The sequence below is a fragment of the Colobus angolensis genome, unplaced genomic scaffold (assembly GCF_000951035.1).
Source record: "Colobus angolensis palliatus isolate OR3802 unplaced genomic scaffold, Cang.pa_1.0 Scaffold257, whole genome shotgun sequence".
Classification (NCBI taxonomy): domain Eukaryota; kingdom Metazoa; phylum Chordata; class Mammalia; order Primates; family Cercopithecidae; genus Colobus; species Colobus angolensis.
In genome coordinates, this window is record NW_012115788.1 from 2,424,267 (window position 1) to 2,444,746 (window position 20,480).

The 20,480-nt window shown below is 42.8% G+C and overlaps 2 protein-coding genes across 7 annotated transcripts in view; one reads left to right on the plus strand and one right to left on the minus strand.

Moving 5' to 3' along the window:
* The window catches only part of OSTF1 (osteoclast stimulating factor 1), a 57,893-nt gene extending 51,051 nt beyond the window's left edge, over window positions 1–6,842 (minus strand). The window contains exon 1 of one of the 3 annotated variants that reach the window (XM_011947018.1): window positions 6,739–6,842. In XM_011947018.1, coding sequence (XP_011802408.1) covers window positions 6,739–6,745 — 7 coding nt within the window. In that variant the 5' untranslated portion in view covers window positions 6,746–6,842. Of the gene's footprint in view, window positions 1–6,431; window positions 6,673–6,738 lie in introns of those variants that run through there. The other 2 variants (XM_011947017.1, XM_011947016.1) reach the window with 2 other exon arrangements.
* NMRK1 (nicotinamide riboside kinase 1) overlaps window positions 6,624–20,480 on the plus strand; it is a 28,606-nt gene continuing 14,749 nt past the window's right edge. For 2 of the 4 annotated variants that reach the window (XM_011947013.1, XM_011947015.1), the window contains exons 1-4: window positions 6,648–6,886; window positions 12,051–12,114; window positions 18,127–18,217; window positions 18,531–18,579. In XM_011947013.1, coding sequence (XP_011802403.1) covers window positions 12,086–12,114; window positions 18,127–18,217; window positions 18,531–18,579 — 169 coding nt within the window. In that variant the 5' untranslated portion in view covers window positions 6,648–6,886; window positions 12,051–12,085. Of the gene's footprint in view, window positions 6,887–7,030; window positions 7,239–12,050; window positions 12,115–17,129; window positions 17,387–18,126; window positions 18,218–18,530; window positions 18,580–20,480 lie in introns of all 4 variants that reach the window. The other 2 variants (XM_011947014.1, XM_011947012.1) reach the window with 2 other exon arrangements.

Below are 20,480 nucleotides of genomic sequence, written 5' to 3' on the forward strand. Positions count from 1 at the left end.
GTGATAACAAAAGATTGAAGACAATCCAGAAGTACATTAGTTAGGGTCTGATTAAATGAGCTCAGCAGAATACCATGTAGTTATTTAAAAGAACCAGAAAGTTCTCCTGGTTCTAATATTTGTATTGTTTGTTTGAGACAGGGTCTCGCTCTGTCACCCAGGTTGGAGTGCAGCAGCAAGATCTTGGCTTGCCATAACCTTGACCTCCCAGGCTCAAGTGACCCTCCCACCTCAGCCTCCTGAGTAGCTGGGACTACAAACACGCACCACCAAGCCCGGCTAATTTTTTTCATATTTGTTGTAGAGACAAGGTTTCACCATTTTGCCCAGGCTGGTCTCAAACTACTAGGCTCAAGTAATCTGCCTGCCTGAGCCTCCCAAAGTGCCAGGATTACAGGTGTGAACCACTGTGCCCGGCTTGTCAATTTTTTTGAAACTCCTCTAATTTGAAAGAGAATCTTGACAGCTCGCTCACGTCAGCCCACTGAAAGGTGTCTCTGTATTTTTTTTTTTTAATGTAGTTTGTCTTCCCCTGTCCATTAAGCAAGTGAGGACAACTTTGGCAATGGGTTCTGTTGTGCCTTGAGGTATAAGGTGTGTATTAGAAAATCTCACTGCACTAGTGATGTAAGTCAGATTGTGGGAATGCTGAAACACCAAGGGAGGGGACCCCAGTATTTCCGGAAGAGAGGAGTGCTGATCAGAGGCACACAACCTCCAGCCTTTGCTACTTTGTGGTAAAGCTACAAGAAAAGCCCAATCACAGTCTCTGAGGCCACCCCCCACCTTCTTTCAGACAAAAACAAACAAACAAACAAAAAAACCTTTTTTTTTTTGTATCGAAGTGTTTTACATATCTGTCATTCATAAATGATTTAGTGGCTGTGCAGTTACAAAGAAATAAAAGACTGTTCCACTCTCAAAAAGTATATAGTTTAATGGTCTAATACGGATCCACTGAAAGAGGGCAGTTACACAAACCAAATACCAATAACACAACTGCATAAGCTAATAAAATGACTGTCCAACCAAAGCAGGTCCAACCCAATAACATCTCTGGCAGGTTTCTCTGCTCACATGCATGGACCCAATTAAAGCTTGTGTTCCGCTTCCAGGTCACACCAACCACTCACTAGCTTTGAGATCTTAGGTAGTTTACTTGACCTCATTAAGTACTACTTCATCCATAAAACAGGGAGATGAGGACCCACCCACCTGACAGGAAAGTCAGAATAATTAAAGGAGACAAAGCATACACAGTGCTGAGTGCAGTCCCTGACATATAGCGCCAAATATACGTTAACCATTCCCATCATCATCATCATTCTGAAATTTTCAAGATGTTTCTCAGGCTTTATTCTGCCATCAGGTATAAAAAGTATCAAGTATATAAAAGGAGACTATTCACATGCATATTTCACCTCACTTTTGATTAATTCCTTTGTTGGGGTAAAAAAAAATACACAAAAATTGAGTTCATTTTAGATAAAAACCTTTTTCTCTCAAAAATGTTATTTAAGCAGCATGTTTGTGACGTCTTTTAAGTTTTATGATGTTTTTACTCTGAATAACAAAAGAACCTGAAACACTGACATTTGCTTCTTCAAAGTTCCATGAATTTATTTTCACAAGGCACATGAAATATTTATGTTGCTTCACTTTCACCACCAAAATCAATAAGCCATTTGGGAAAAAATGGCCAAGGTCAGACATCAGGTTTCCAATTACAATAGAGGGCTACCAAACCTGCTTAGAATGAGATAATTTTACGGCCCAAATCTCATTCAGTATTCTTTGGCCCATCCTTACTCTCAGAATAAAATTTTTTTTTAAAGATTTTATGAGAACAAAAGTTCTGTTTTCTACACGTCTACACTCTAACAAGCCAGACAGATTCACGCTAATTGAACTGCAAGGCTTCTGAGAGTGGCTGAAAGCAACATAAATGCTGTATGTGTAAAACTAAGAGGTTGTACTCACTCAGAAAAAGGAAAGGAGGGTCCCAGCCAGGTTTGGTGGTGAGCACCTATAATTCCAGACACTCTGGAAGCTCAGGCAGGAAGACTGCTTGAGCACAGGAGATCAAGATGAGCCGGGCAATACAGCAAAATCCCACCTCCAAAAAAAAAAAAAAGAAAATAAAAGAAAAGGAAGGAAAGAACCATAAAGAATGGGATAAAGACCACGAAATTGAAACATATCTTAGTAGAGTACCATGGTGACACAGATAACAGTTAAGAGAGGAAGTTTCAATGACAGACCTTGGGTGGCCAAAAGTGATTCTACAGAAACAAAATCAATAAGCAAGGAAAGGTCAAGCTGCGACAGAATTGATCCTTCAAGCAGAATGCGGGCAATACCATACAGACTTTTGGAAACATATACCAACCAACAGCAAGACATTTCAAGCTGAGACACTGTTCTAAGGATAATTGTTTTTATTTTCTTTTTTTGAAATGAAATGGATGTGAAGAAGAAAGAAACCTGAAGCAATATTCAACCAAATGTAAATAATGATTATCAGTAGATGCCAGGGATGATTTCTATATTTTAGTTATATATTTATTGTTTACCTTTTCCCAAATTTTCTAAAAATAAAAAAATTACTTATATTTTTAATTACAAGCTCTTTTTTTTTGACAAAATGAATGAGATCAGCCATCCAGTTGTAGATATGGGATACTCTAGGTAATATCTATAGATACATATGTCTTCCCCATTAGACTCAGGACCCTCGTGAATGACACCTTAGGTTACTGCTCCTTAGAACCCCAGTGTCTAGCACAGGGCCTAAAATATGAGCTACATTTATTAAGAAATGTTTGTTTAGCAAATGAATTCTGGATATGGCCAAAAACCCAAGAAGGTAACCCTGATCTATCCTCCAGATGGTACAAAAATGGCCAGGGTCTCCCACTAGTATCTGCCCAGGACTTCTCAGCCTCCTTCCACCAACGGTGCCCCTGTTGGGCATGTGCTGATCAGCCGGAAAGATGCAATTAGTCTGCATTATAGCTTAATGTCCCTCGCTTTTAATATCTTCCAGCGAGTCCTTTGTCCTTACTCATCTAGCTCCTTTCCTTTTAGTATTGTCTACTGAATTGAGCCATGCTGTTTTGCCCAAATCTTGCTCTGAAAGAAGCTATAAGAAACACAGTTAGGATGTTCTGTCTTGTATTTCTGCTAGAGTTATCCAGGCCACTCCAACACTTTAAAAGAATCCACAGGAAAATCTGTCTCAGATCTCAATGCCATTAAAATAACTACTTTTCAGAGCAAGTGACACATTTTAATTTTATGAGCACTGTGAATCTTGAGATTTTTCTCTCGGCTTGCAGCTGAGAGCCAAATCTACAGTGACCTTACTACATGCAGGTCTGTCTGTAAGCTAGCTTTTCCTCTTGTTTCATCTTATTATTCTTCCCTCCCTCTAAAATGACCTTGCTTTATCTTTATTTTTTTCCTCTCTCTCAGATCATGTGTATTTTTAGAAGTCCTTTGGAATGAGGTAGGATATAAACAAACCAAAAAATTAAATATAACCCCCAAGTCCCCAATCCCATGCTGTCTTTGGAGATTTTTATCCATGTAGCTTGCCTGCAAGACAAGAAAGTAAAGCTCCACACCACTCTCCTTGCTGTACCAACCAGGGGGTGACCTTTATGTGCATTTGTGACAAGAAGGTCTGTAGACCAGAGGCCCCTCCCTTTCGACTTCCTGACTACCAGCTCTAAAATACACATGACCACCAATGTGAATGGAGCACTATGACTCAAGGCAGAATTGCAAATGGTTAAGAGTGTAGACTTCGGCTGGGGGCGGTAGCTCATGTCACTGTGATCCCAGCACTTTGGGAGGCCAAAGCGGGTGGGTCACGAGGTCGGGAGTTCAAGACCAGCCTGGCCAAGATGGTGAAACCCTATCTCTACTACAAATACAAAAACTAGCTGGGCTTGGTGGCGGGCGCCTGTAATCCCAGCTACTTGGGAGGCTGAGGCAGAGAACTGCTTGAACCCGGGAGGCGGAGGTTGCAGTGAGTCGAGATCACACCATTTGCACTCCAGCCTGGGCAACAGAGGAGACTCCATCTCAAAAAAAAAAAAAAGAGTGCATACTTCAAAGCCAGACTACCTGGGTTTTAATCCTGCCTGCTACATTCCCCACTCCAACTGTTGACTTTAGACAAATTAAATAACATTTCTGCACATCTTTATTTCCCCATCTGTGCAACGGGAACAATATAATGGTACTGACCTCATAAGATTGTTGAGAACAGCAAATGCGTTAACACATGTAAAAGTGACTAGGCTATTGCCTAACACACAGTAAATGTGGGACTACTACAATAGGACATTTCTGTTCTCTTTTGTATTCTGTTGAGATGGGGTCTTGCTATGCTGCCCAGGCTAGTCTCAAATTCCTAGCCTCAAGCAGTCTTTCCACTTCAGCCTCACGAAGTGCTAGGATTACAGGCATGGACCCACTGCTCCTGGTCATTGCTTTTTTTTCAACTAAGGTAGCCCACCCCCATTATCAAGTCTGATTGGCTGTAATGTTTCTCACTGTAAATGACTAAACTGACAAACCCATTTCTATGGTAACTTTGTGTCTGGATCTCATTTATAAATTAATGTTCATTCAAAATTCCCTGTATCCTGAATCAAGGACCAGATAAAACAAAATAAAATAAAATAAAACGCAAAATTCCCTCTAAACACCAGTCACGTTTAACCACAAGCTTTCTGATGTGACGGAGAAAGCAGGTTCCTGGGAATGTATCCACAATTAGTAACAGGATGATCCCTCAACCCCCAAGTGTGAATGAATGCACAAGTATACACTACTGTGTGCACATACACACACCTGTCATTTTCAATATAGACATTTAATATGCCTGAAGAGATTTTAAAAAAAAAAAAAACTCATGAACTTTTTCTCAGGGCATTCTTTAAAATAATGTATTTCAATAGGCCGCAGGTGGTCAGAAAAAAAAACATACTGTTTAGCTATCAAAGAACAACTCTGCATTGTTAAGATACTTGAGGTCCTGATTTGCACCTGAGTTTAGAAAGCTACCTCATACACATGCACTTAAAATGGAAATTTCTCATCAGATTCCACATTTAATGCAATGCAGAGCCCAACTCTAGCTGTGCCCCATCTTTACTCAGGGGAGAGCCAGTCTCAGCAACTTCCTTCACACTCAGCCTACCAAGATGTCAGTCCTCAGTGAAGGACTATTCCACATACTTATGTACATGATTATCAAATAAAGGGACTTCATACTCCAACTGCAGGAACGCAAAGGAAGAAAACCAGACAAGTATGAAAGCTGTAGAGTTTAGGAAAATCAAGGAAAAAATTAATCACTGAAACTCTTATCTCCTGCAACGAAAGTTACTTCAAAATTTGATGTAAATGGATTAAATTTCAGCATTTCGCTATACCGAAATTACACAAGATGGGAGGAAAAAACCCAAGAATACATCGGAGTCATTTATCTTCCATTTCCCGTATTTCCCTTAATTACCTACCCAAATGAAAGCACCTAAGAGTTGTTAAAGTATTAAAATATGTCAGTCCTTTCCAATTACCTACCCAAATAAACGCGCGGAAGAGTAGGTTACAATATTTAATTAAAATACGTCAGTTTCTTTCATAATTCTCTTATTTCTGCATATCACAAAAAATAGTCTAAGAACAGAGCAAAAATGAACGAGGACAATCCGCCAAGAAAACTGCTTTGAGGAATGTAGTAATCTCAGTCCTCTCAGGTTTACCACGCCAACGTCTTTGGGAGAGCGAAGGCAAAGGAGATGATAAAATGACACTTCCAAATAGCAACAGCTGAGATTACTTTCACATCCTAGATTCTTTCCACCAGGAGCGCGAGCACAGGGTTTTAAACGCTCTTCCCAAGATCCCGAGGTCAATTTCAAACGCTGCTCCTAGCCTAAGTCCCGAAGGAGGCTCGCTCGCCCACCCCACCCTGCAAGCATTGCACTTCCCGTTCGCTCTGGCCGGTCAGGAACCCTAACTTGACAGTGACAAACACTGAGAAAAGAGGAAGTGGCTAAAGACCATTTCAAGACATTTTTTTAAAGGGAGATCAATGGCCCTGTCTTTCCGGAAAACTTCCATGGGACGTTGCCATCACACCCTCTGAAAGTTTCAGCGAATGACAACGTAGCAAAAGTGAGGTCGACTCCCCTTTAAAAATATACATATATTTTTAATCCTCGAAATCCTCTCGCTATCAAAATCGATCCCTCTCCCGTAACAGCGAACGCAAGACTAAGAGCGCCCATCCCGATGGGGCAGATCTCGTAAGCCAGGCTCGGGGCCGGGTGCGCGCCGGGTCCTCCCTGCCAAGCGGCAGAGGAGGGGCCGGCACCTCGGCGGCCGGAGGACCCGACGAGCGCCTCCCTTACCTCCCTCACCTGGTTTGACTGGTTTGGGTGGCGGCTTCGACATCTCGCTTCCTGGAGCTGCAAATCCTAAAGACCCCGCCGAAAAGCCCACTGCTTGCCCGTCACCTGGCACTCGGGCACCCCAGTTTCTTTTCGTCAGGCTTACAACGCGGCGCCTTCCAGCACCGGCGCCCAAACTTGGCTGCACGAAGAGCGGACGCAGGCTGAGCTGCTCCGCCGTGTGCCCCGCCCCGCCCCGCCCCGCCCCAACGGGGCTGGAACCCCGGGCCGAGCGGAGTGGAAAGGGGCGTCAGGTGGCCACCCCTACCTGGCATCCCTCTAATCCAGGAGGATCGTGGGGAAAGAGGCTGTGGGCCTCTCCGGGAGCGAGCTGCGGGTGGCGGCGCACTGGGGACAGGCGCGCGCCTGGCTGTCGCCCTTGCCGCTGTGTTTGGGAGGACTCGAACTGGCGCCAGGTGAGTGCTTACCTGCTCGCCCCTGCCGCGCCGCGCCGCGCCGCCTTGGTGGGGCCTGGAGGTGTTTCCAGAGGGTTTTTGTGCTGGAGCTCGGGACTTGGTTACGCCTTGAAAGCCTTGCCTGGACTCTTGCCACCCTCACAGAACTGATAGGTGCCCTGCCGAGGAGCACGTGGACTCATGCTCTAGCGTCCTGGCATAATCCTGAAAATGGGAACGCTACCTCCAAGAGACCGCGCAGTTGGGAGAAGTCGCCAGGGACAGGATTCAGGACTTGATCCTCGCGGGTCGAGATGGTCTCATTCCTCTAGCGTTGGGGTGATGACCTACTGCCCGCCTGCTGCCTGTTATTGTATGGCCTGCTAAGAATTTTTTTTTTTTACGTTTTTAATGGCTGAAAAGAAATCAAAAGAAATATAACACTTTGCGACACGTGAAAATTACATGAAATTCCGATTTCAGTGTCCGTGAAAATTACATGAAATTCCGATTTCAGTGTCCGTAAAATTTTACTGGAACACGGTCACGCTCATTTGCATCTGTGTTGTCTGCGGCCGCTTTCGCATTACCCAGCAGGGTTGAGTAGCAGCTGGCAAAGCCCAAAGCATTTCCCATCTGGCACTTTACGGAAAAAGTTTGCCGACCCCTGATCTAGCGGATATTATCTTCGGTGGGAGGAAAGAACTGGGGCACACAAGGAAGCCAATGGCATAAGTTCAAAATAACAGTCAATATTGTAAATTAATTGTGTATTTGGGGAAGGAAAAAACTATTTACGTAAGAACCTACATAAATGAAACCAACGGGGGAGGGGCATGAATTGCATTTTCAAAAACCCCAGCCCTTCACGCCTGTAATCCCAGCACTGTGGGAGGCCAAGGCGGGTGGATCACGAGGTTCAGAGATCGAGACCATCCTGGCCAACATGGTGAAACCTGATCTCTACCAAAAATTCAAAAATTAGCCGGACATGGTGGTGGGCGCCTGTAGTCCCAGCTACTCAGGAGGCTGAGGCAGGAGAATCACTTGAATCCGGGAGTCGGAGGTTTCAGTGAGCCAAGATTACACCACTGCACTCCAGCCTGGGGACAGAGTGAGACTGTCTTAGGGGGAAAAAAAAAAAAAAACCCAGCCTTGAGGGATTTGTTTACCAAAAGGGAGCAAAGTTTAAACAATAGTAGGAAAAGACTGCCCTGTCTCCTGGAAGAAGAGAATCAAAATAGCTGTTGAATAGAATACAAAGTGAGAAGTCCTGGAAACATTTTCCTCTTTTTAAAATATCAGGCTGTCCTGTAGATACATTTGAAGAGAACATTTAGCAGGAACTTTGTCTTTCAGATCATTTGCGTTAGAGAGCTGCCCTCTTCGTACAATCTGCTGATTCTGCACATGCCACTTCTGACTGTTCGCTGTTTAGAATCCAAAATGTAAACGTTTAGTAGTGAAATGAATTAAACATAATAAACACATCTGAATTAAAAAAAAAACCCCAACATTTTACTTAGGGTTAAAAAAAAGTGTAAAAAATAAAAATTAGTCATTTTAGATTTGCTTTTAGCTATCCTAGTTTGTTCTCCCGCTATGCAAAAGCTCTCTGCTGTTGAGGAAAGATTTGCACACACCGGGAAAATAAACTACATAGATATTCCATGAGATTGAAGGTGGTGTGGATTCTAGTGATAGACGTGCCCTGAAATGATGACTCTTTGGACACATCACATGATTTACAGTTTGTACCAAGCTTGCATTTGCTTCATGAAGCCTGGCAAATCATAATTGCAAGCTTTTTAAATTTGATGTTTTGTTTTGGTTTTGGTTTCTTGGGAGGCAGTTTTGGGGTTTTTTTTGTCTGTTTTTTGTTTGTTCTTTGGTTTTTTTTTTCAAGATAGGCGCTCTATGGCAAAGGCTGAAATGCAGTGGCGGGCGCAGTCATGGCTCACTGCAGCCTTGGTGATTTTTTTTTTTTTTTTTTTGAGACGGAGTCTCGCTCAGTCACCCAGGCTGGAAGTGCAGTGGCGCGATCTCGGCTCACTGCAAGCTCCGCCTCCCGGGTTTATGCCATTCTCTTGCCTCAGTCTACCGAGTAGCTGGGACTACAGGCGCCCGCCGCCACGCCCAGCTACTTTTTTGCATTTTTAGTAGAGACGGGGTTTCACCATGTTAGCCAGGATGGTCTCGATCTCCTGACCTCATGATCTGCCCGCCTCAGCCTCCCAAAGTGCTGGGATTACAGGCGTGAGCCACCACACCCGGCTACCTTGGAGATTTTTAATAGTTCTTATAGAGGGCAACAGGCAATGAAACAGTAGAACATGATGTGGAGGTGGACAGTGCCAGGCCTGAACTTGGAGCTCCCCTCAAGCTGCCCTGTGCATGCACACTGTTTTTGAAGTAAATGACTTCAGGGATTGCTGGGCCCACCCCCACCCACCCTAGTCACTTAGCCCTGTTGCCTCTCTTGTCTCTGCATGTTCCGGTTGCCCACCCTTCCGGTCACATTGTTACCTGCTCATTGCTGATAGGGTATGCCCAGCATTTACCCAAACACTGGCTTGGACAGGCCAAGTGTTTGTTGGACAAACACAAGCTTGGACAGCTAACTAATGTAGAACTGGGAGTTCCTGTTTCGGTTAAAAAAAAACAAAAAACAAAAAAAAACCTTACATTTCACTGTATCCAAGAGATTTTATAAGTGGGTTTTTTATGCCATCTCACTCCTGGTTCCTGAATGCTAGTAACCCCCTCAAGCCTATTTCCCGTGCCACAACCATGCTCACTTGTTATTTACATGCCATGTAATTGATGCAACAGTCACACGTGTAAGCACAGATGTGGCCATTAGGACGGGGACCAGTAGTCCTTTCCATTCTGTGTGCACAGCAAATAGTGCCCCATCAATAATACATCAGTAAGAATGACATCAATTATCCATCAGAGCCTGACAATTAAGCTAGCACATATGTAACACCCTTTCTTTGCTGTTAGTAATAAAGTGCTTTTTAGCAGCTTGGAGTGATGGAAAGAAGTCAACTCAACTGGTTTAGTTTCATATCTGGCTTTTCCACTTACTGTCTGTGTGACCTTAGGCAAATCGCTCTGTTGTCTGAGCCAGTTTCCACTTCTGCAAAATGAAGAGGTAGACCAAGTAATCTCTAAAGCTATACTTCTCCAAGTTTGAGAATTTATGCTTCAGTGAGCTATCCAAAAATAAGTGAAATGGGGGCAAGGAATGACAGAGTTTTATGAATGTTTACTTTATTTGGTCAAGTAAGGATATCACTCTGCTAACAATTTTTGACAACATAATTTTGTAAGAGAAAGAACATTTATCGCCACAAAAGTGAGATAAAGAGCAGCCTATCCCTTCCCAAAATAAGGCTAGTTGGCATCATTGCACTGACATACCGAAAAAATAAGAATAGGGCAAAATAAAATTCAAAAGCAGAAAAATTACAACATAAAAATGTATTTTACAATATTCATTGTATGCAGTCGTTCCCTCGATACATCTTGTAAATTTGGATGGAGATGTGATTCAACAACATAACTCTGGATGAAACTCAAATATCCAACTTGTTCTGCTATTTTATTTTATTTTTTAAGCCAGGGTCTCGCTGTCACCCAGACTGGAGTGTAGCAACTCAATCTCCACTCACTGCTACCCCCACCTTGTGGGCTCAAGCAATCCTTCCACCTCAGCCTCCGAAGTAGCTGGAACTACAGGAGCACACCACCATGCCTGGCTAATCTTTTGTATTTTTGGTAGAGACAGCATTTTACCATGCTGCCCAGACTGGTCTCAAACCCCTGAGCTCAAGCAATCCGCCTGCCTTGACCTCCCAAAGTGCTGGGATTATAGGCATGAGTCACCGTGCCCGGTTGCTATTTTATCACAGTCATTATTGAATTCTTGTCTCACACAGACTTGTTAATGGAAGTGGACCCCAGTCTCAAGCAATTGTACTCAATGTGGAATATTCTAGAAAGGCCAAGTCAAGCAACAATAGCCCTTTCCCCACCAGGCTTTTTTCTGCATAGCCCCTCCCCAGGGAGAGTGTGGACACAGATCATAAGAACTGGAGCATTGCTGGGAGCCTCCAGCTTGACAGGCAGCCACTTGCCCGTGGCTACACAGCCTAGGTCCCTGGCCACCCCCCTGAGCAGATAGGAATGAAGAACAGTGACTATCAGAGATGACCTTCAGCAGCCACTATTAAGGTTCCCTCCAGCTGCGCTTCACCTTTTCACTTAGTGCTGAAAAATGGCCCATTGTACTAACCAAGGACTGCTTTAGTGAACCTTAGAGAGGCATGTATGAAACTGCCCTCCATCCCCTAGACCAAAGGTCCACAAAACAGCAGCCGGTGGCTTAATCTGGCCCTCTGTCTCAACATTTGCAGTTTCATGTAGAAAGCACTACACAAATCCAATTAAGGGAAATGATAGCCCAATAAAAGGGAATTTCATTCTTGTCATTAGTAGACCTGTTAAAAAACATTATGATTATATATTGAATTTCATCACAAACATTTGTGAAAATATTTTTTCTCTTATTATATAAGTCCATACATAACAATTTAGATTTTGCCTCTTGGCCCACACAGCGTCAAATATTTACTATCTGGCCTGTTTCCAAAAAAAAATGTACCTAGCCAGGCCCAAGAGCTAGGCTTTTGGGTGAAGAAATCTTGTCTTTAAATGGCATTAGCTTCATTTTGCCTCTGGTCAGCAGCGACTTTTTTCCTGTCTTATAAGGGGAGAAAGAGGCCAGCCCACAGAGGTCCCTGCCTCATTGATAATGAGTCATACCCAGGTGACTGAATTGTGCAGGTGGAAGGCAACCTGGCCAAGGAGAGGATGAAACTTCATATACCACACTGTGGCCTAGCAACTCTTTCCACGCCTGGAAAACAGACGTTCAAGAGGGAGTCTTCCGCAGCTCACCTGACGTTGAACTGGTTGAGAGGCCCTGAGCACGCCCCGGCTATTGGCACTCAGTGGTAGCAGGGGAAGCCAGTACCGCAGGGAATGTGGATAACGTGGGGCCGTACTGAGAGGTCACTGTCACCCTCCCCTCTCAGCTGGTGCTCCTAATTTAGGATTCTTTATCCCCCTAGACATCTAAATGAAATGCATTTGATTTTTTTTTTTTTTTTACTTTTAGGAAATATTAGGAAGCTGTGGTTTTCAAAGCTAATTATGAAAACATTTATCGTTGGAATCAGTGGGTGAGTAATTTTGGTACAGACAGCTCTTTAAGATACTGAGGATGTGCAAATGGTGTTTCCGTGTGGATGGAGTAGGGGACAGAGAGGCAGTGAGGATTCCAGAGTCCTGCGGAAGAGCAGACCACTGTGGGATGTCAGTGAAGTGCTGGCGTCATAAATGCCAACAAGAGATGGAAGAGTTTTCTATAAACAGAGAGACAGAAGAGTCCGTCAACCATGTTTACCCACTTTCCCTTTTATTTTGTGGAGCTAACACCAGAGACAAGGTCTGATTGGGCACTGCTTTCATTCAGGATGATTTATCATTCCCCATATGGGTGTTCCTCCATCATGACGGAGGAGAAAACTTAGTGTTTCTTTCCAGCTGTGCCCAGCTTCAGACATGTGCTATAGAGAACACCTTCACCTCCATTCCTTTCCCCCATGTTTTGGGTGGCCTTATGTCCCACGTTGCCCAAGCTAATACTTGTGGTCCTGGAGGCACCTCTCTTTCTCTCAAACGTGTTCTAAATTATATGGTCATCCTACCTGTGGTCCCAGGCAGGCATGCAAATAAAACATCAACATCAAGTGAAAATGACATTATTTGTTTTGCTACCATATTATGTTCACCTTTACTCTATTATTTGTGACCCAGTTAATAAAATATAAGACTACTTTGTTTGTAATTTTGGGGAGACCATTGTGTTATGGTATTACATTACCATAGTAAGTCACCAATCAGAAGTAAAATTGAGTGAACTAAATGTCAGAACTCTGCTTTGCCTCCCATCTAATCAGAAGAAAAGTTCAGTTTTTCTCTGCAGTACTTCTCTTGTGTTTCTCTTCCTTCCCACACTCACTGCCACCATCCTGATATAGGCTGTCATTCCGTAATCCCCATCTTTCCCTTCTGATCTTTCCTACACACCTCTACCAGTTTAAACTTCATACAGAACATTTTAATTATCTGCCTGAGGAATGATATTCAGTGGTTCCCAGTTATTGAGAATTAAATCTGAATATCATGGTATATGAAGGCTATCCGTAAGTAATAAAGGAAATGTATTAGCCTCAGGGGTAGCAGGCTGCAGGAAGGATTTGATACAGGAGCTCAGTGGTATCACCAAAGACAGTTTTTCTCTCTTCTATGTGTCTTTTATTTGGGTTCATCTTAGAACTGACTTATCCTTTTGGTCACAAGGAGCTGCTAGGAGCCCTGTGACTTGTTTCTTCATAGCCTGTCACTGGGAAGAAGGAGAAATACTTCTCTTCCCCTAGGTCATAGGTCTCCCTTTGACTGGACAAGCGTGGTCCACATACACGCAGCCACTGTGGTAAAAGAGGTGGGATTACATTGATTGGTTTAGATAAGTGGGTTCTGTTCTGGAATTGAGAGTGGGACCAGTCCCAACCAGACCTAGAAAACAGACATGGAACCTGGAAAGGCAACTACAAAGTCCACTACAGGATCCAATCCACCCTTCATTTGGCATCTGTGTAAGTAAGATTTCCCTCTTCTCAATGTCCCAATACAGGGCCATATACCTAGAAACCTACCTCCTGTCTTGTCCTGTGCACTAGGTACTATCCATAACTTCCTAAGAAAGCCTTCTTCCCACTATCTTTTCTTTAGCAAGTGCCATGATTTCTCCTTTTTCTCTTTTAAGAGACAGGGTCTTACTATGTTGTCCAGACTGGTCTTGAACTCCTGGCCTCAAACAGTCCTCCCACCTGGGCCTCTCAAAGTGCTGGGATTACAAGGATGAGCCACTGCTCCTGGCCAAGTGCCTCAATTTCATTTTAGTGCTGCTGCACCTGTGAAGCCCATGCCAGATTCAGTTATGGCGACTTTTGTTCCTGCTTTGCATCTTACGAACTTAACCACTTGCTTCCCTAGGAAGTAATTGTCCAATAAGTCTCAACCAAATTATTACTTCATAGAGAAGTAATAACAGTAATTATTCAACTGCAAATAACAGGGGTTCTGAAGGATTTCAGAGGGCATCCATGAACCTCCTGGAGATTTAACACAAATGTAAATATAGTCATTTTTCTGGAAGTGTTAGTCCATTTGTCTTGCTATAAAGGAATGCCTGAAGCTGAGTAATTTATAAAGAAAAAGAGGTTTATTTGGCTCACTGTTCTGCAGGCTGTACAAGAAGCATGGTGCTGGTACGTGCTTCTGATGAGGACCTCAGAAAGCTTACATTCATGGTGGAAGGTGAAGGGGATCCAGCATATCACGTGGCGGAAGAAGGAGCAAGAGAGAGTGAAATGGGGCTAGGCACGATGGCTCCCATCTGTAATCCCAGCACTTTGGGAGGCCAAGGCGGGCGGATCACAAGGTCAGGAGATCGAGACCATCCTGGTTAACACGGTGAAACCCCGTCTCTAGTAAAAATACAAAAAATCAAAAAAGAAAAAAAAGAGAGAGTGAGAGGGAGATCTCAGACTTTTTAAACAACCAGCTCTCACGTGAACCAACAGAGCAAGAACTCACTCATTATCATGGGGATGGCACCAAACCCTTCATGAGGGATCTACCCCCATGAACCAAACACCTGCCAGCAGGCCCCACCTCCAGCTTGGGGATCACATTTCTTTTTTCAGACAGAGTCTCAGTCGCCCAGGCTGGAGTGCAGTGGTGCAATCTCAGCTCACTGCAGCCTCGACCTCCCGGGTTCAAGGAATTCTCCTGCCTTAGCCTCCCAAGTAGCTGGGACTACAGGCATGCACCACCACGCCCAGCTGATTTTTGTTCTTTGTTTTTGTTTGTTTGTTTGTTTGTTTGTTTGAAATGGAGTCTCGCTCTGTCGCCCCAGCCGGAGTGCAGTGCCTTGATCTCGGTTCACTGCAAGCTCCACCGTCCGGGTTCACGCCATTCTCCTGCCTCAGCCTCCCGAGTAACTGGGACTACAGGCACCCACCACCACGCCTGGCTAATTTTTTTGTATTTTTTTAGTAGATATGGGGTTTCACCATGTTAGCCAGGATGGTCTTGATCTCCTAACCTCGTGATCCGCCTGCCTCGGCCTCCCAAAGTGCTGGGATTATAGGCGTGAGCCACAGCGCCCGGCCTAAGTTTTTTATTTTTAATAGAGGCGGGGTTTCACCACGTTGACCAGGCTGGTCTTGAACTCCTGACCTCAGGTGATCTGCCCACCTCGGCCTCCCAAAGTACTGGGATTACAGGTGTGAGTTACCATGCCTGGCCGGGGATCACATTTCAATATGACATTTGGAGAGGACAAACATCCAAACTCAGTCACTAGGGAAAGAGATGGTAACCTACATGGGATTCTCTCAGAGTCCCACAGTGTAAAAAAAATTAAAATCCATCCTGGCATTAGACTTTGTATCACATCTCCATTACTGAACATGGACTAGTTTTATTACTATATTAACTTCTCAATCCTTAGTTTCCTCAACGGGAAAACTGGAATATTAACATCTACCTGTTGCAGAATGTATTCTCCATGTGTTTGAATAATTACAGACAGCCTTTTAACTTCTCCCTAGCCCACTGTTATGTCCAAATACAATGAGCCCTCGTTACCCGGCACATAAAAAAATAAATGGGCCAGGAGTTGTGCATTTATTTGGGTGTTGTGAGCAAAGAAGGGAGCGGCACCAAGTAGTCACCCTTTTTCCTTCCTAGGATCCTAGGATCTGAGCACGCTGGGCACGCTTCTCCTCAGGTTGGATAGCACATGCGAGCAAGGCTGTGAGTGTCTGCACGTGGTGGTTGTGGGTGTGCCATAGGAGAAGGTTCCTATTCCTTTCCCACGTTTTGGGTGACCTTCCTATTCCTTTCCCCCATTCCTTTCCCCCATCCTATTCCCCCATTCCTATTCCTTTCCCCCATCCTATTCCCTTCCCCAAGGAAGGTTCCTATTCCTTTCCCCCATGTTGTGGGTGGCCTGAGCTGTCGTCACCTGACCAGGATGTCTCCCAATCTGAGTGTGGATTTTAGGTGCAGGCTTGTTTAAATACTTTTTCTCTCCTCTGCTCTCCATATCTCAGACTATCTTCTAGCCGGTCTGTCTCCTCCAAGGCTTGTGCAAAAATGGGGTGTGTATTTCTCATTGGCTTTAGCTAAGTCAGTGAGAAAGGATCTAATTACCACTGTTGGTTTGACTGCATGATCTTAACAGAGATAATTCTAGAAAATGACAGATTTTTCTAGCCAGATTGTTCATATTGTAATAAAGTCACTCCTGTTCACTATCTCATTTAAACCAAAACTTAATACCTAAACTATGGACAATTGGTATAGTTTACAGACATTTTTGTTAAAGAGGGGGAAAAGTCATAATATTGTTTCGATACATAGGGTAGCACCCACTCCCTTTTCCTTATTTTCAAAGAGATGGCCCATATCCTACCCAATCGTGTATCGTAAGGTTAAATGAGAAATCTTGTGAATCAGGTTCCTTCTACCTTGAGGTATAATATAATAGTAGAGTTACATGCAGGCCATTTTGATGAATGGATGTTAATTCATTTTCTCTTTTCTAGATTATAAGTATTTGTGGATTGATCTCATCTGAGATTAAGCAAAGTTTCTTACAAATAGATGTGTAGTCAGGAGTTTTTTGTACTGTGAACATTTGGTGGTATGGTGAAATCTTGACCTCAGTGTAATAGTTTTAAGGGTACAAAATAAAATACAGGAATACAAAGGAAATTGGTTATATTGAAATATAGTTACAAAAATATTTTTAAAAACAAATTTGTGATATTTGATATATACTCTTCTATGTCAATATATTAAATAACAATACCCAGAGGTGGGTCTAAACAATGCCATAAATCAGAAGTAATAATGAACATTGATGATACTTCAAGATATCCAACCTAACTGCAACATAATATGAAAATATCTGTGATTTCTCTTGGTGAATGTCAGGGGTACTTATATCACTTATATTTATAATTAAAGGAGATGCTAAATTTCTGTTAGAATTCAGTGAAATTAAAGGTATAATTTTTTTCTCATTCAAGTTCACAAATGCCCTGACTTATGTTCACAGACATGAGCCCCAGGTTAAAACACTCTTTCAATAAACCACTGAGTAGGGAAGTGCCTCCCTCCTGTGTGATCTCCTAGATGCTGGGAAACTAGATCTAAAGAGGAGTGACTCAGTGCCCCTTCTCCTGGACTTCACGGTCCGGCCAGAAGGGACAAATAACTGGCCCGATGGCATAAGCTACAGCGGACCTCCCAGCTGGCCCCCAGGTGGAGAGAGATGGGGAAAAGGAGGCATCACAGAGGAAATGTGATTTCATGGTAGGTGGGCTTGTACTAAGCCACTCCTGTTTTTTCCACTGTGCCTTGAAGCAAAATCACAGTGACCATATGCAGTTTTACACACTTGCACTAAAATGTGCTACTCATATTCTCTGTGTTGCATATGAACCATGTGAATATTTTGACATAGGCAAAAAAACATTTCGCTTCCAACACAGTGTCTGTATTTTTAAGTGTTAGTGTTATTCAGTTCATTTACTTGGTAGTTACCTTTCTCCTTCATCTTTCCCAGCTTATTTCTTATCGTTTGGTACATCAGATCTGCTGGTGCCTGTGGTTTAAGGCACTATCTATGAAAGAAATCCTTTTTTCTTAAATAGTAAATATTGCTTTAAATATCCTCTTTAAAAATATTTTAAAGTGTTTAATGATTTTTTGGCCAGGCCCTGTGGCTCACGCCTGTAATCCCAGCACTTCGGGAGGCCCAGGCGGGTGGATCACCTGAGGTCAGCAGTTCCAGACCAGCCTGTCTAACATGGCGAAACCCCATCTCTACTAAAACTACAAAAATTAGCCGGGTGTGGTTGCGGCACCTGTAATCCCAGCTGCTCGGGAGGCTGAGGCAGGAGAATCACTTGAACCCAGGAACCGAAGGTTACAGTGAGCCAAGATCGCACCACTGCACTTCAGCCTTGGTGACACAGCGAGACCCCGTCTCTCAAAAAAAAAAGTAATGATTTTTAATGCTTTTTCCTACTTGGTACTTTTCTTTGCTTCAGTGTGACAAACGGTGGGAAAACAACACTGGCTAAGAATTTGCAGAAACACCTCCCAAATTGCAGTGTCATATCTCAGGATGATTTTTTCAAGGTATCTATAAAACTTCTTAAATTATTTATTTAATACAAAAAGGTTTAACCACCAAGTTAATTGAATTACATCGAAGAAGTCTTTGGCGAGTAATGTACCTTTTGTATTGAAATTAGGCTCAGTGTAATGGTGCTATTTATCCACTAGATGGCACTATCAGTGCTGATCTTTAATTGCTCATTCAAAGCATTTATTAAAACGCTTTAGTCTCTAATTCTATTATTTCTTTATAATTGTATTATCCTCTTTAGTCTATACTTGTATTATTTCTTTCCTACACACTATTTTGATGGGTACTTTATTATTTTTCCAGCCAGAGTCTGAGATAGAGACAGATAAAAATGGATTTTTGCAGTATGATGGTAAGTAGATTTGCTTGTCAAATATTGTATGCTTATGTTCATTTTCTTTTTCAAACCCAAAGAACTTCACTATGTTGAACTTGATGGTTCTGTGGAACAAAAATTAAAAAAAAAGAACTTTACTGTATCTGTGAAGGCAGTCTTAAAATGTGTTTAAATATATTGCTGTACTTTAAGCCTGCCTTTGTAGGTTTCTGATTTCTGTTGACCTATTTAACTAAGTGAAAACCTTTTTCCAGTTTTATATTTAAAACTGAAAACATTGGGGCCAGACTTGGAGGCTCACACCTGTAATGCCAGCACTTTGGAATGCCGAGGCAGGCTGATCACTTGAGCTCAGGAGTTTGAGACCAGCCTGGGCAACACAGGGAGATTCCATCTCTACCCAAAAAGATACAAAAATTAGCCAGGTGTGGTGGTGCATGCCTGTAGTCACAGCTACTCTGGAGGCTAAGGTGGGAGGATCACTTTGCCCAGGAGGCTGAGTCTGCAGTGAACCCAGGTCGCACCACTCTACTCCAGCCTGGGTGACAGAGTGAGACCCTGTCTCAAAAATATATATTTTTTTAAAATAAAAATAATAAAACTGAAAACACGGGAATGATAGATTTTTCTTCTTTTTAATTGAGGTAAAATATGCCTACATAATTTACTGTCTTTACCAATCTTAAGTGTACAGTTCATTGGTAATAAATACATTTTTTTTTCTCCCTTCATTCCCCCGACCTGCTTCCCCTTCCAGGCCTCTGGTAACCACCAGTCTACTCTCTATCTTCATGAAATCCACTTTTTTTAGCTCCCACATATGCATGAGGATATGTGATATTTGTCTTCCTGTGCCTGACTTACTTCATTTAACATAATGGCCTCCAGTTCCATCCATGTTGCTGCAAATGACGACTTCATTCTTTTTATGGCTGCATGATATTCCATTACATATACACACCATACTTTCTTTATCCATTTCTTCATCGATGGGTACTTAGGTTCATTTCATATTCTGGCTATTTGTGAACAGTGCTGCAATAAACATGGCGGTGCAGATATTTCTTGGATATATTGATTTCTTTTATTTTGGATATATACCTGGTAATAGAATTGCCAGATCATGCAGTAGTTCTATTTTTAATTTTTTGAGGAATCTCTGTACTTCTGCATAGTGACTGTATTGATTTACATTCCTCCCAGTAGTGTATGAAGGTTCCCCTTTCTCCACGTGGAATCATAGGGTTTTCTTCTCCACGTGGAATCATAGGGTTTTCTTCTGAAGCAAGTTAGGCTTGCTGTCCCTCTGCCCATTCCTGTTCTGGAGATATATAAGTAGCTATATTGGTCACCCTCAACTACCCCATGACAGAATTTTGCCTGGAGCAGACTATATTCTCTCATTCTTTCAGCTTTCCTTCCTGGTGGCCAAAGTACTAGACAGCTGTGGTTTGGTTTTGTTTTTTTCACTGTTCAGAAAGTTTTGTGAACATATTTTACATGGGTTCTCCTCATTCCTTACTCCAAGCTAACAGTTTTGAAGCCAAAGGATTACAGTCTATCCTAAAACATTTTCTGTAGAGAATATCATGCTAATAGGCTGTTTAATATTTGGTGGTCTTATTAACCTTTATAATAAAAATGATGATCATTGAGTACTTATACAAACTAGTAACAGAGGGAGCTCCCTTAAAAAAGTCATAAAGTATGTTCTCTATTTTTAACTGATAATCTTTTAGGAAAAGTGTTATATGATCAGTTCTTACAGACACATAATAGTTTTATGAGAGGCAAAATTCTTGGCTCACTCCCTGTTCTTGCTTCTTTTTTTTTTTTTTTTTTTGAGACGGAGTCTCGCTCTGTTGCCCAGGCTGGAGTGCAGTGGCCGGATCTCAGCTCACTGCAAGCTCCGCCTC